At 38.8% G+C, this 12,686-nt stretch overlaps 1 protein-coding gene across 5 annotated transcripts in view; it reads left to right on the forward strand.

Moving 5' to 3' along the window:
- The window catches only part of DNAJC15 (DnaJ heat shock protein family (Hsp40) member C15), an 84,014-nt gene that overhangs the window by 44,225 nt on the left and 27,103 nt on the right, over positions 1-12,686 (forward strand). For 2 of the 5 annotated variants that reach the window (XM_086328849.1, XM_086328850.1), the window contains exon 4: positions 706-782. The exons of 2 other annotated variants lie outside the window; for them this stretch is intronic. In XM_086328849.1, the coding sequence (XP_086184975.1) occupies positions 706-782 (77 nt within the window). Of the gene's footprint in view, positions 1-705; positions 783-1,280; positions 3,374-12,686 lie in introns of those variants that run through there. One more of the 5 variants, XM_086328851.1, reaches the window with a different exon arrangement.

Consider the following 12,686-nt stretch of genomic DNA (forward strand, 5'->3'; position numbering starts at 1 on the left):
TCCATGGCCTGTGGGATCTTCCCAGATCAGAGACAAAGCCCTGTCTCCTGCATTGGCAGGCGGATTCTTACTCACTGAGTCTCCAGGGAAGCCCTGGAGTCGTCCAAGTCAAATCTGGGTGCCCAGTGCTCTGGCCATCCTGCCCCTGAGAGTAAAGCCCCGGTCGTTCCCGACCTCCAGGGCCCTCCCCGTGGCCTCAGCCCCTCCCCTGCCACTCCTCTCCTCCCTGCTCGGGCCTCTCCAGCCACACTGACCCTACAATCCAAGAGGGAGTCTTCTGCTCCCTCTTGGCCTTCCTGTCTGCTCTCCTGATGTCCTCTCTATTTTGTCAGTTTCTCCTCCTCTTTCTCAGTCAGCCAGTGTTGTAGGTTAAAAAGATGTCTGTCATCTCAGCAGTAACTTGGTCAAGGTTATCCATTGAGAAAGTCCCTGTAGAGCTTAGAAAAAATTGAAGCCTTTTGTTTCTACCGGTCTCTTTTATTCCTTCAGTGTAGGAACATTGACATACTGGAAAGTGGAAACCATTGCTGACGTGCTTTGAGTGATGCCCAGGTTCCTTGTCCAGTGCTCTCCTGCCCTACCCCCCACAATTCCAGGTTGACTTCTGGAAAATCTGTCACTCCCACTGCAGCTGTGTGGTGGGGTCGAGGTCATGCCCCTTCATACGTGGAACTAATCATTTCTCGCTATTTGTTCCCTGTTCAGAGCTTTTCATCCTACTATAAAGGAGGATTTGAACAGAAAATGAGTAGGCGAGAAGCAAGTCTCATTTTGGGTGTAAGGTAGGTGTCCTGCGTAAGTGTTATTTTGTTCTGTGGCTGAGTTTGTCGTGAAAAAGGAGAAAATGTGACAGTAAAATTATCCTTATATTTTAAATTATGAATAGGAGGCAGAGGAGAAAATAGGAAAGTTTTACATCTCAAACCTTGAGTCTAAGAGATTATCCTACTACTGATAAAAAAAAAATCAGGCATAGTTGTGATGTGCCTTTATTCCTTTACAAGGAACTGTTGTATTTGAACACTAAAATTTTAAAGCAATTATCAAAATCCCTTATTGTGACATTAAATTCTTTCTGAATTCAGTTTTCTATTTGATTTGTATCATATTTTCAATTATAACATGGAATCTCTTTTGCAATTCTTCTGTAGTTCCACAATTTGACACCTAGCATGTTTTATTATTTCTGTCCTTTATCGAGCCCATCTTTGCATGAAATGTTCCTTTGGTGTCTCTAATTTTCTTGAAGAGATCTCTAGTCTTTCCCATTCTGTTGGCAGAAGATATTAAGAAGAGGTGGCAAGAATACACAGAACTGTACAAAAAAGATCTTCACGACCCAGATAATCACAATGGTGTGATCACTCACCTAGAGGCAGACGCTCTGGAATGTGAAGTCAAGTGGGCCTTAGAAAGCATCACTACGAACAAAGCTAGTGGAGGTGATGGAATTCGAGTTGAGCTATTTCAAATCCTGAAAGATGATGCTGTGAAAGTGCTGCACTCAATATGCCAGCAAATTGCTCCCACTGCTGGAAAACTCAGCAGTGGCCACAGGACTGGAAAAGGTCAGTGTTCATTCCAATCCCAAAGAAAGGCAATGCCAAGGAATGTTCAAACTACCGCACAATTGCACTCATCTCACATGCTAGTAAAGTAATGCTCAAAATTCTCCAAGCCAGGCTTCAGCAATACATGAACCATGAACTTCCAGATGTTCAAGCTGGTTTTAGAACAGGCAGAGGAACCAGAGACCAAATTGCCAACATCCACTGCATCATAGAAAAAGCAAGAGAGTTCCAGAAAAACATCTATTTCTGCTTTATTGACTATGCCAAAGCCTTTGACTGTGTGGATCACAAGAAACTGTGGAAAATTCTGAAAGAGATGGGAATACCACTTGACCTGCCTCTTGAGAAATCTGTATGCAGGTCAGGAAGCAACAGTTAGAACTGGACATGGAACAACAGACTGGTTCCAAATAGGAAAAGGAGTACGTCAAGGCTGTATATTGTCACCCTGCTTATTTAACTTATATGCCGAGTACATCATGAGAAACGCTGGGCTGGAAGAAGCACAAGCTGGAATCAAGATTTCTGGGAGAAATATCAATAACCTCAGATATGCAGATGACACCACCCTTATGGCAGAAAGTGAAGAGGAACTAAAAAGCCTCTTGATGAAAGTGAAAGTGGAGAATGAAAAAGTTGGCTTAAAGCTCAACATTCAGAAAACGAAGATCATGGCATCTGGTCCCATCACTTTATGGGAAATAGATGGGGAAACAGTGGAAACAGTGTCAGACTTTATTTTTTGGGGGCTCAAAAATCACTGCAGATGGTGATTGCAGCCATGAAATTAAAAGACGCTTACTCCTTGGAAGGAAAGTTATGACCAACCTAGATAGCGTATTCAAAAGCAGAGACATTACTTTGCAAACAAAGGTCCGTCTAGTCAAGGCTATGGTTTTTCCAGTAGTCATGTATGGATGTCAGAGTTGGACTGTGAAGAAAGCTGAGCGCCGAAGAATTGATGCTTTTGAACTGTGATGTTGGAGAAGACTTTTGAGAGTCCCTTGGACTGCAAGGAGATCCAACCAATCCATCCTAAAGGAGATCAGTCCTGGGTGTTTGTTGGAAGGACTGATGCTAAAGCTGAAACTCCAATACTTCGGCCACCTCATGCGAAGAGTTGACTCATTGGAAAAAGACCCTGATACTGGGAGGGATTGGGGGCAGGAGGAGAAGGGGACAACAGAGGATGAGATGGCTGGATGGCATCACCAACTTAATGCACATGAGTTTGGGTGAACTCTGGGAGTTGGTGATGGACAGGGAGGCCTGGCGTGCTGTGATTCCTGGGGTCGCAAAGAGTTGGACACGATTGAGCGACTGAACTGAACTGATGTTTTATTATACTTATTTCACCTTAGTAGCCATTTATTGTCTGACTTTGGACAGTGTAGGAGATAGTTAATAATCCTTTGTGATTACTGTATGATATCATTTAACACTGAGAGTTAAGAATACATCCCCTAGCATAGATTTACCAGTATCTATATTTGTTTATGTTCCCTAGAGCTCACTCAAAATTTTATTTGGGTTGGTTATAGTATGTTACCTATGACAAATCTTACGGTGACTTAGTCAACATAATTAGGCAGAATAGATCATGAAGTCTTATATTGACAGAATTTTTAAATCTCTTTAGGTTAGCAGATATTTAAAGCCAAAACATTTTGTTATTTCTTATGACTAATCAAAACAAACAAACAAACAACACAAAAGGTGGGTAGGGGAGAAACAGGTCAGTTTGGCTTGGGGCTTCGTTTAAATATAAGAAGAGATGAGCTTTCTTACCAAGGATACAAAAACAAGGAATGATTTTAAGCAGGGGAACCACACTGTTAAATTAGCTATGTTGTTAACTATTCTTTGGTTTAATATTATTCTGAATGCCTCTGTTATTTTTCTGAGGTCCCCATATCATCTCATTCTGGATATGTGTACACAAAGTACATTACTAATCCAAACAAAAGTTTTTGAGGATATCATTTAATATCATCCAAGGTACTCCTCCTGTTTTTCGGGTAGATAATTTGGAGTTGACTTAAAATACATGGTTATTAAGTTTTATTCCAGTGAGCAGGAAGGTGTACAGAATTTCACAAGGAAAATTGAGTGACTCACAGCACGGACTCTGATAACAGTGAACCTGGGCACAAGTATCAGTGTTACCACTTGTTAGCTGCGTAGCCTCAGTCTCTTCATTAGTTACTACTGCATAGGACTGCTGCAAAAACTAACACAGAGGAAGTTTTTTTAGCATAAACGTAGCAGTTAGTAACTACTCAGTAGATACCAGCTAAGCAAACAGATTCTGATTCTATCATGGAGGCACTGATTTTTAGCTTTTATGCACTTCTCCTTCATTTTTGATTTGCAGTTAATACTACTTTGCCTTGTTGGAATAATGTAAAATGCCCTGAGTGGTACCTTTTTTATCAAAGAAAGAAAGTGGAGTCGCTCAGTCATGTCCAACTCTTTGCGATCCCATGGCCTGCAGCCTACCAGGGTCCTCTGTCCATGGGATTTTCTAGGCAATAGTACTGGAATGGGGTACCATTTCCTTCTCCAGGGGATCTTCCCAACCCAAGGATCGAACCCCCGTCTCCCACATTGTAGACAGATGCCTTACTGTCTGAGCCACCGGGGAAGTCCTTTTTTTTAAAGAGCTTACCAAAGAACAGGTGCTGAGTAAAGGTTGGTCCCCTCTCTTCCTGTCTCTCTCCTGAGTGCAAAGTCTAAATATTTGCCTTTAACACATTAAATAGAAAGGTAAAATTTATTTCCTCTAGCCCTTTCTTTCAGAGAAGGCAATGGCACCCCACTCCAGTACTCTTGCCTGGAAAATCCCATGGATGGAGGAGCCTGGTAGGCTGCAGTCCGTGGGGTTGCACAGAGTCGGGCACGACTGAGCGACTTCATTTTCAGTTTTCACGTTCATGCATTGGAGAAGGAAATGGCAACCCACTCCAGTGTTCTTGCCTGGAGAATCCCAGGGACAGAGGAGCCTAGTGGGCAGCCGTCTATGGGGTCACACAGAGTCGGACATGACTGAAGCGACTTAGCAGAAGCAGCAGCAGCAGCAGCCCTTTCTTTCAGTCAGGCAGTGTTGTTCTGAGGAGATTCTTTTAAGATGTGAATACATTGCTGTGGTTCCATTTTCCTTGGTCTTGGAATCCAAATGATTTAGACTGTATGACAAGTAGGTAAAGACAAAATGGAGCTGACTCTGATAATACCCTGTTTAAAAACAAAGAAATTCTCTTTGTTACTAGATGATTCTATGTTTTCTTACCATATTGAATAAAGCCTAAAATATTCTACTGAGTTGCTTGGGAAAACTTAACTATACCTGCTATTTTCTGAAAGTACACATACATTTGTGATATTCAGACTTTATAAAAACTTCTGTGGAACTCTCTTTAAATGTTATTTAATAGACTAGTAGTAGAAAAAGGTGAAACCAAAGCTGCTCTACTTGCTGCAGGATCAGGGAACACTGCTCTGTTCTAGGCACCCTAATCCCCTACTCTCAGTCAAATACGTTCCAGGGAGCAGTTTGAAATCCCTGATCTGGGCAAAATTGTATTTCAAGTTCCATTTTCAGTTCCTAGTGAAATTATCTGTGCTGGAGATATATCAGAGCTACATTTAATTTTTAATGCTTTGTTTAAGAACTGAGATTCCCTCACTTAGGTAGGTGCTTTGTTTCTAGGAATGCATCTGTTTCTTCCAGGGTTTGCAGTCTCTTATTGTATAGTACACCTCTTATCCTCTTAGCTTTGTATTTCTGTTGTATCAGTTGTAATCTCTCCATTTTCATTTCTGATTTTATCTGAATTCTGTTTCCCTGGTGAGTGTAGCTTCTGGTTTGTCTGTTTTCTTTACATTCTCCAAAAAAAAAAAAGCTCTTGGTTTCATTGATTTTTTTTTTGTTCTTTTTTTTGGTCTTTTAGTCTCTATTTCATTTATTTTCACTGTGATTTTTATTTTCCTTCTACTAATTTTAGGCTTAGTTTGTTCTTCTTATACTTCCCTAAGGTGTAAAGTTAGGTTGTTTGAGTTCTTTTCTTTCCCCTTAATGTAGGATTTTAATACTATAAACTTTCCTCTTAGAACTGCTTTGGCTGCATCCCAGAAGTTTTAGTAGGTTGTTTCTTTGTCTCAAGATATATTTTTATTTTTCTTTTGGCTTCCCCTTTAACTTAAGACTTACGTATTTTCTTTATAGAAGAATACTTTATAAGCTTGTGTAGCAATTGATAGTGTATTTTTAACATGTCTGATGGTCTGTTATTTAACCCCAGGAGATTAGAAGCAGCAAGTAACTGGCAAGTAACAGCTTCAGACTAGAATCCTGCCAGAGTGGAGGATTGGCAACTGATAGCAAGGAATGTGGTGTTCAAAGCAGAATTTAAACATTTTATGACCAGTTAGTAGAAGGGCAAGCAAACCTCCGCAGACCTTGGGAATTTCTTTCCACTTAACTGATATTCATGGTAGTTTTTTGAGTCATTCGAGAAATGCTAGATTAGATTATTTATACTTCACTTTTTTAATGTACATTTTTACTTATGAGAAAATTATAACTCAGAGAGTTAAGTAAGCAAGACACAGTTTTATAGGCAGTGAGTAATGGATTTAAACCAGTGTGTGAATGTCTCTAATAGTACCTGCTACTGGTCCCTGTTGTGTGGTTCCTCCATACAGACTGTTCTGAGTTTCATAGCAACCACCATGTGCTTTGAGTTAGCCACTGTTATTTCCGTGGGAGGCCCAAAAAAAGATCTTAATAAGCTAGTGTAAATGTTAAGTAGAAACACCAGGATTTTGTTACTGTTAGTGTAAATTTTTTTCCTTGACTGGAAGACGTACTAGAAAGAAGGATTTCCACTACTTGAATAAATTAGGTTTTACACGGATAATTTTAGGCTTATTTAACTTTCTCCTTCAAGTTTTGTTTAGAGTTTAGGCTCTCACAGCCAAGCTTTTCCCGTAGATTTCTCACAAAACTAAATAAATTAATGAGCTATGAAGAGTTTTGAGATGTTCTGTTGAAAGATAATAATAGTAAAAACTATTATGTAACATTTGCTACAAACACCAGACCTTGTTGTAGCACTTTGTTGGGATTAACTAATTTAATCCCTTGTAATTACTTTATGAGGACTATGTTGTTCCTGGCTCTGTTTTACAATGAAGAAACTGAAGCACAGAGAAGGTAAAAAATTTGGCCAAGGGCACCCCATCCTTCTTGGAGTAGGAAAAGGCAACCTACTCCAGTATTCTTGCCCTGAAAATCCCATGGACAGAGGAGCCTGGCAGGCTATAGTCCATGGGGTCGCAAAGAGTCAGGCCTGACTGAGTGTGTGAGCACACACACCCCATCCTTCATGGCAGTGCTGTGATTAAAATCCTGCTGTCTGGTAGCTCTAGAGTTCAGATACCTATTTGTTACATCATATGTACTGCCTTCCCCCCAAAGAGCTTGAAGCACAAGTTTTCACACTCAAAGTAATCATCTATAGACTATGATTTCCCTGTCCTAGTTCTTTTTTTTTTTTTCTAATTTTATTTTATTTTTAAACTTTACATAATTGTATTAGTTTTGCCAAATATCAAAATGAATCTGCCACAGGTATACATGTGTTCCCCATCCTGAACCCTCCTCCCACCTCCCTCCCCATACCATCCCTCTGGGTCGTCCCAGTGCACTAGCCCCAAGCATCCAGTATCGTGCATCGAACCTGGACTGGCAACTCGTTTCTTACATGATATTTTACATGTTTCAATGTCATTCTCCCAAATCTTCCCACCCTCTCCCTCTCCCACAGAGTCCATAAGACTGTTCTATACATCAGTGTCTCTTCCTGTCTCGTACACCGGGTTATTGTTACCATCTTTCTAAATTACATATATATGCGTTAGTATACTGTATTTATGTTTTTCCTTCTGGCTTACTTCACTCTGTATAATAGGCTCCAGTTTCATCCACCTCATTAGAACTGATTCAGATGTATTCTTTTTAATGGCTGAGTAATACTCCATTGTGTATATGTACCATAGCTTTCTTATCCATTCATCTGCTGATGGACATCTAGGTTGCTTCCATGTCCTGGCTATTATAAACAGTGCTGCGATGAACATTGGGGTACACGTGTCTCTTTCCCTTCTGGTTTCCTCAGTGTGTATGCCCAGCAGTGGGATTGCTGGATCATAAGGCAGTTCTATTTCCAGTTTTTTAAGGAATCTCCACACTGTTCTCCATAGTGGCTGTACTAGTTTGCATTCCCACCAACAGTGTAAGAGGGTTCCCTTTTCTCCACACCCTCTCCAGCATTTATTATTTGTAGACTTTTGGATCGCAGCCATTCTGACTGGTGTGAAATGGTACCTCATAGTGGTTTTGATTTGCATTTCTCTGATAATGAGTGATGTTGAGCATCTTTTCATGTGTTTGTTAGCCATCTGTATGTCTTCTTTGGAGAAATGTCTATTTAGTTCTTTGGCCCATTTTTTGATTGGGTCGTTTATTTTTTTGGAGTTGAGCTGTAGGAGTTGCTTGTATATTTTTGAGATTAGTTGTTTGTCAGTTGCTTCATTTTCTATTATTTTCTCCCATTCTGAAGGCTGTCTTTTCACCTTGCTAATAGTTTCCTTTGATGTGCAGAAGCTTTTAAGGTTAATTAGGTCCCATTTGTTTATTTTTTATTTTATTTCCAATATTCTGGGAGGTGGGTCATAGAGGATCCTGCTGTGATGTATGTCAGAGAGTGTTTTGCCTATGTTCTCCTCTAGGGAGTTTTATAGTTTCTGGTCTTACGTTTAGATCTTTAATCCATTTTGAGTTTATTTTTGTGTAAGGTGTTAGAAAGTGGTCTAGTTTCATTCTTTTACAAGTGGTTGACCAGATTTCCCAGCACCACTTGTTAAAGAGATTGTCTTTAATCGATTGTATCTTCTTACCTCCTTTGTCAAAGATAAGGTGTCCATATGTGCGTGGATTTATCTCTGGGCTTTCTATTTTATTCCATTGATCTATATTTCTGTCTTTGTGCCAGTACCATACTGTCTTGATAACTGTGGCTTTGTAGTAGAGCCTGAAGTCAGGTAGGTTGATTCCTCCAGTTCCATTCTTCTTTCTCAAGATCGCTTTGGCCATTCGAGGTTTTTTGTATTTCCATACAAATTGTGAAATTATTTGTTCTAGCTCTGTGAAGAATACTGTTGGTAGCTTGATAGGGATTGCGTTGAATCTATAAATTGCTTTGGGTAGTATACTCATTTTCACTATATTGATTCTTCCAATCCATGAACATGGTATATTTCTCCATCTATTAGTGTCCTCTTTGATTTCTTTCACCAGTGTTTTATAGTTTTCTATATATAGGTCTTTAGTTTCTTTAGGTAGATATATTCCTAAGTATTTTATTCTTTCCGTTGCAATGGTGAATGGAATTGTTTCCTTAATTTCTCTTTCTGTTTTCTCATTATTAGTGTATAGGAATGCAAGGGATTTGTGTGTGTTGATTTTATATCCTGCAACTTTGCTATAGTCATTGATTATTTCCAGTAATTTTCTGGTGGAATCTTTAGGGTTTTCTATGTAGAGAATCATGTCATCTGCAAATAGTGAGAGTTTTACTTCTTCTTTTCCAATTTGGATTCCTTTTATTTCTTTTTCTGCTCTGATTGCTGTGGCCAAAACTTGCAAAACTATGTTGAATAGTAATGGTGAAAGTGGGCACCCTTGTCTTGTTCCTGACTTTAGAGGAAACGCTTTCAATTTTTCACCATTGAAGATAATGTTTGCTGTGGGCTTGTCATATATAGCTTTTATTATGTTGAGGTATGTTCCTTCTATTCCTGCTTTCTGGAGAGTTTTTATCATAAATGGATGTTGAATTTTGTCAAAGGCTTTCTCTGCATCTATTGAGATAATCATATGGTTTTTATTTTTCAATTTGTTAATGTGGTGTATTACATTGATTGATTTGCGGATATTGAAGAATCCTTGCATCCCTGGGATAAAGCCCACTTGATCATGGTGTATGATCTTTTTAATGTGTTGTTGGATTCTGATTGCTAGAATTTTGTTAAGGATTTTTGCATCTATGTTCATCAGTGATATTGGCCTGTAGTTTTCTTTTTTTGTGGCATCTTTGTCAGGTTTTGGTATTAGGGTGATGGTGGCCTCATAGAATGAGTTTGGAAGTTTACCTTCCTCTGCATTGTTTGGAAGAGTTTGAGCAGGATAGGTGTTAGCTCTTCTCTAAATTTTTGGTAGAATTCGGCTGTGAAGCCGTCTGGACCTGGGCTTTTGTTTGCTGGAAGATTTTTGATTACAGTTTCAATTTACGTGCTTGTGATGGGTCTGTTAAGATTTTCTATTTCTTCCTGGTCCAGTTTTGGAAAGTTGTATTTTTCTAAGAATTTGTCCATTTCTTCCACGTTGTCCATTTTATTGGCATATAATTGTTGATAGTAGTCTCTTATGATCCTTTGTATTTCTGTGTTGTCTGTTGTGATCTCTCCATTTTCGTTTCTAATTTTGTTGATTTGATTATTCTCCCTTTGTTTCTTGATGAGTCTGGCTAATGGTTTGTCAATTTTATTTATCCTTTCAAAGAACCAGCTTTTGGTTTTGTTGATTTTTGCTATGGTCTCTTTTGTTTCTTTTGCATTTATTTCTGCTCTAATTTTTAAGATTTCTTTCCTTCTACTAACCCTGGGGTTCTTCATTTCTTCCTTTCTAGTTGCTTTAGGTGTAGAGTTAGGTTATTTATTTGACTTTTTTCTTGTTTCTTGAGGTGTGCCTGTATTGCTATGAACTTTCCCCTTAGGACTGCTTTTACCGTGTCCCACAGATTTTGGATTGTTGTGTTTTCATTTTCATTCGTTTCTATGCAAATTTTGATTTCTTTTTTGATTTCTTCTGTGATTTGTTGGTTATTCAGCAGCGTGTTGTTCAGCCTCCATATGTTGGAATTTTTAATAGTTTTTCTCCTGTAATTGAGCTGTAATCTTACTGCATTGTGGTCAGAAAAAATGCTTGGAATGATTTCTATTTTTTTGAATTTACCAAGGCTAGCTTTATGGCCCAGGATGTGATCTATCCTGGAGAAGGTTCCATGTACGCTTGAGAAAAAGGTGAAATTCATTGTTTTGGGATGAAATGTCCTATAGATATCAATTAGGTCTAACTGGTCTATTGTATCATTTAAAGTTTGTGTTTCCTTGTTAATTTTCTGTTTCGTTGATCTATCCATAGGTGTGAGTGGGGTATTAAAGTCTCCCACTATTATTGTGTTATTGTTAATTTCTCCTTTCATACTTGTTAGCATTTGTCTTACATACTGCGGTGCTCCCATGTTGGGTGCATATATATTTATAATTGTTATATCTTCTTCTTGGATTGATCCTTTGATCATTATGTAGTGACCTTCTTTGTCTCTTTTCACAGCCTTTGTTTTAAAGTCTATTTTATCTGATATGAATATTGCTACTCCTGCTTTCTTTTGGTCCCTATTTGCATGGAAAATCTTTTTCCAGCCCTTCACTTTCAGTCTGTATGTGTCCCCTGTTTTGAGGTGGGTCTCTTGTAGACAACATATGTAGGGGTCTTGTTTTTGTATCCATTCAGCCAGTCTTTGTCTTTTGGTTGGGGCATTCAACCCATTTACGTTTAAGGTAATTACTGATAAGTATGATCCCATTGCCATGTACTTTATTGTTTTGGGTTCGAGTTTATACACTGTTTTTGTGTTTCCTGTCTAGAGAATATCCTTTAGTATTTGTTAGAGAGCTGGTTTGGTGGTGCAGAATTCTCTCAGCTTTTGCTTGTCTGAAAAGCTTTTGATTTCTCTTTCATACTTGAATGAGATCCTTGCTGGGTACAATAATCTGGGCTGTAGGTTATTTTCTTTCATCATTTTAAGTATGTCTTGCCATTCCCTCTTGGCTTGAAGAGTTTCTATTGAAAGATCAGCTGTTATCCTTATGGGAATTCCCTTGTGTGTTATTTGTTGTTTTTCCCTTGCTGCTTTTAATATTTGTTCTTTGTGTTTGATCTTTGTTAATTTGATTAATATGTGTCTTGGGGTGTTTCTCCTTGGGTTTATCCTGTTTGGGACTCTCTGGGTTTCTTGGACTTGGGTGATTATTTCCTTCCCCATTTTAGGGAAGTTTTCCACTATTATCTCCTCAAGTATTTTCTCATGGTCTTTCTTTTTGTCTTCTTCTTCTGGAACCCCTATGATTTGAATGTTGTAGCGTTTAATATTGTCCTGGAGGTCTCTGAGATTGTCCTCATTTCTTTTAATTCGTTTTTCTTTTATCCTCTCTGATTCATTTATTTCTACCATTCTATCTTCTAATTCACTAATCCTATCTTCTGCCTCTGTTATTCTACTATTTGTTGCCTCCAGAGTGTTTTTAATTTCATTTATTGCATTATTCATTATATATTGACTCTTTTTTATTTCTTCTAGGTCCTTGTTAAACCTTTCTTGCATCTTCTCAATCCTTGTCTCCAGGCTATTTATCTGTGATTCCATTTTAGTTTCAAGATTTTGGATCAATTTCACTATCATTATTCGGAATTCTTTATCAGGTAGATTGCCTATCTCTTCCTCTTTTGTTTGGTTTGGTGGGCATTTATCCTGTTCCTTTATCTGCTGAGTATTCCTCAGTCTCTTCATCTTGTTTAAATTGCTGAGTTTGGGGTGTCCTTTCTGTATTCTGGCAGTTTGTAGAGTTCTCTTTATTGTGGCGTTTCCTCACTGTGTGTGGGTTTGTACAGGTGGCTTGTCAAGGTTTCCTGGTTAGGGAAGCTTGTGTCGGTGTTCTGGTGGGTGGAGCTGTATTTCTTCTCTCAGTCTAGGGGAAGGTCCTGGAGCGACACCCTACTGTGTGCAGCAGCCAGTGGGCAGGACCTGGCCTTGGGCTTTGCTCCTCCTGTCCTAGTTCTTGTGGATGTGTTTTTTTAATTGAGACAAAGGACTGAAGAAAGGTACATGCAGCATTGAATCTGATTTATTTTGATGGTTGGTAGAATGAAGTGACAAGCTGTAATTTTATATTTATCCACAAGATGGTGAAATTCTCATTAGTTTTTAATTT

Source organism: Bos grunniens, chromosome 12 (assembly GCF_055505025.1).
Source record: "Bos grunniens cultivar Pamir isolate PY7600 chromosome 12, Bosgru_T2T1.0, whole genome shotgun sequence".
NCBI classification, from domain to species: domain Eukaryota; kingdom Metazoa; phylum Chordata; class Mammalia; order Artiodactyla; family Bovidae; genus Bos; species Bos grunniens.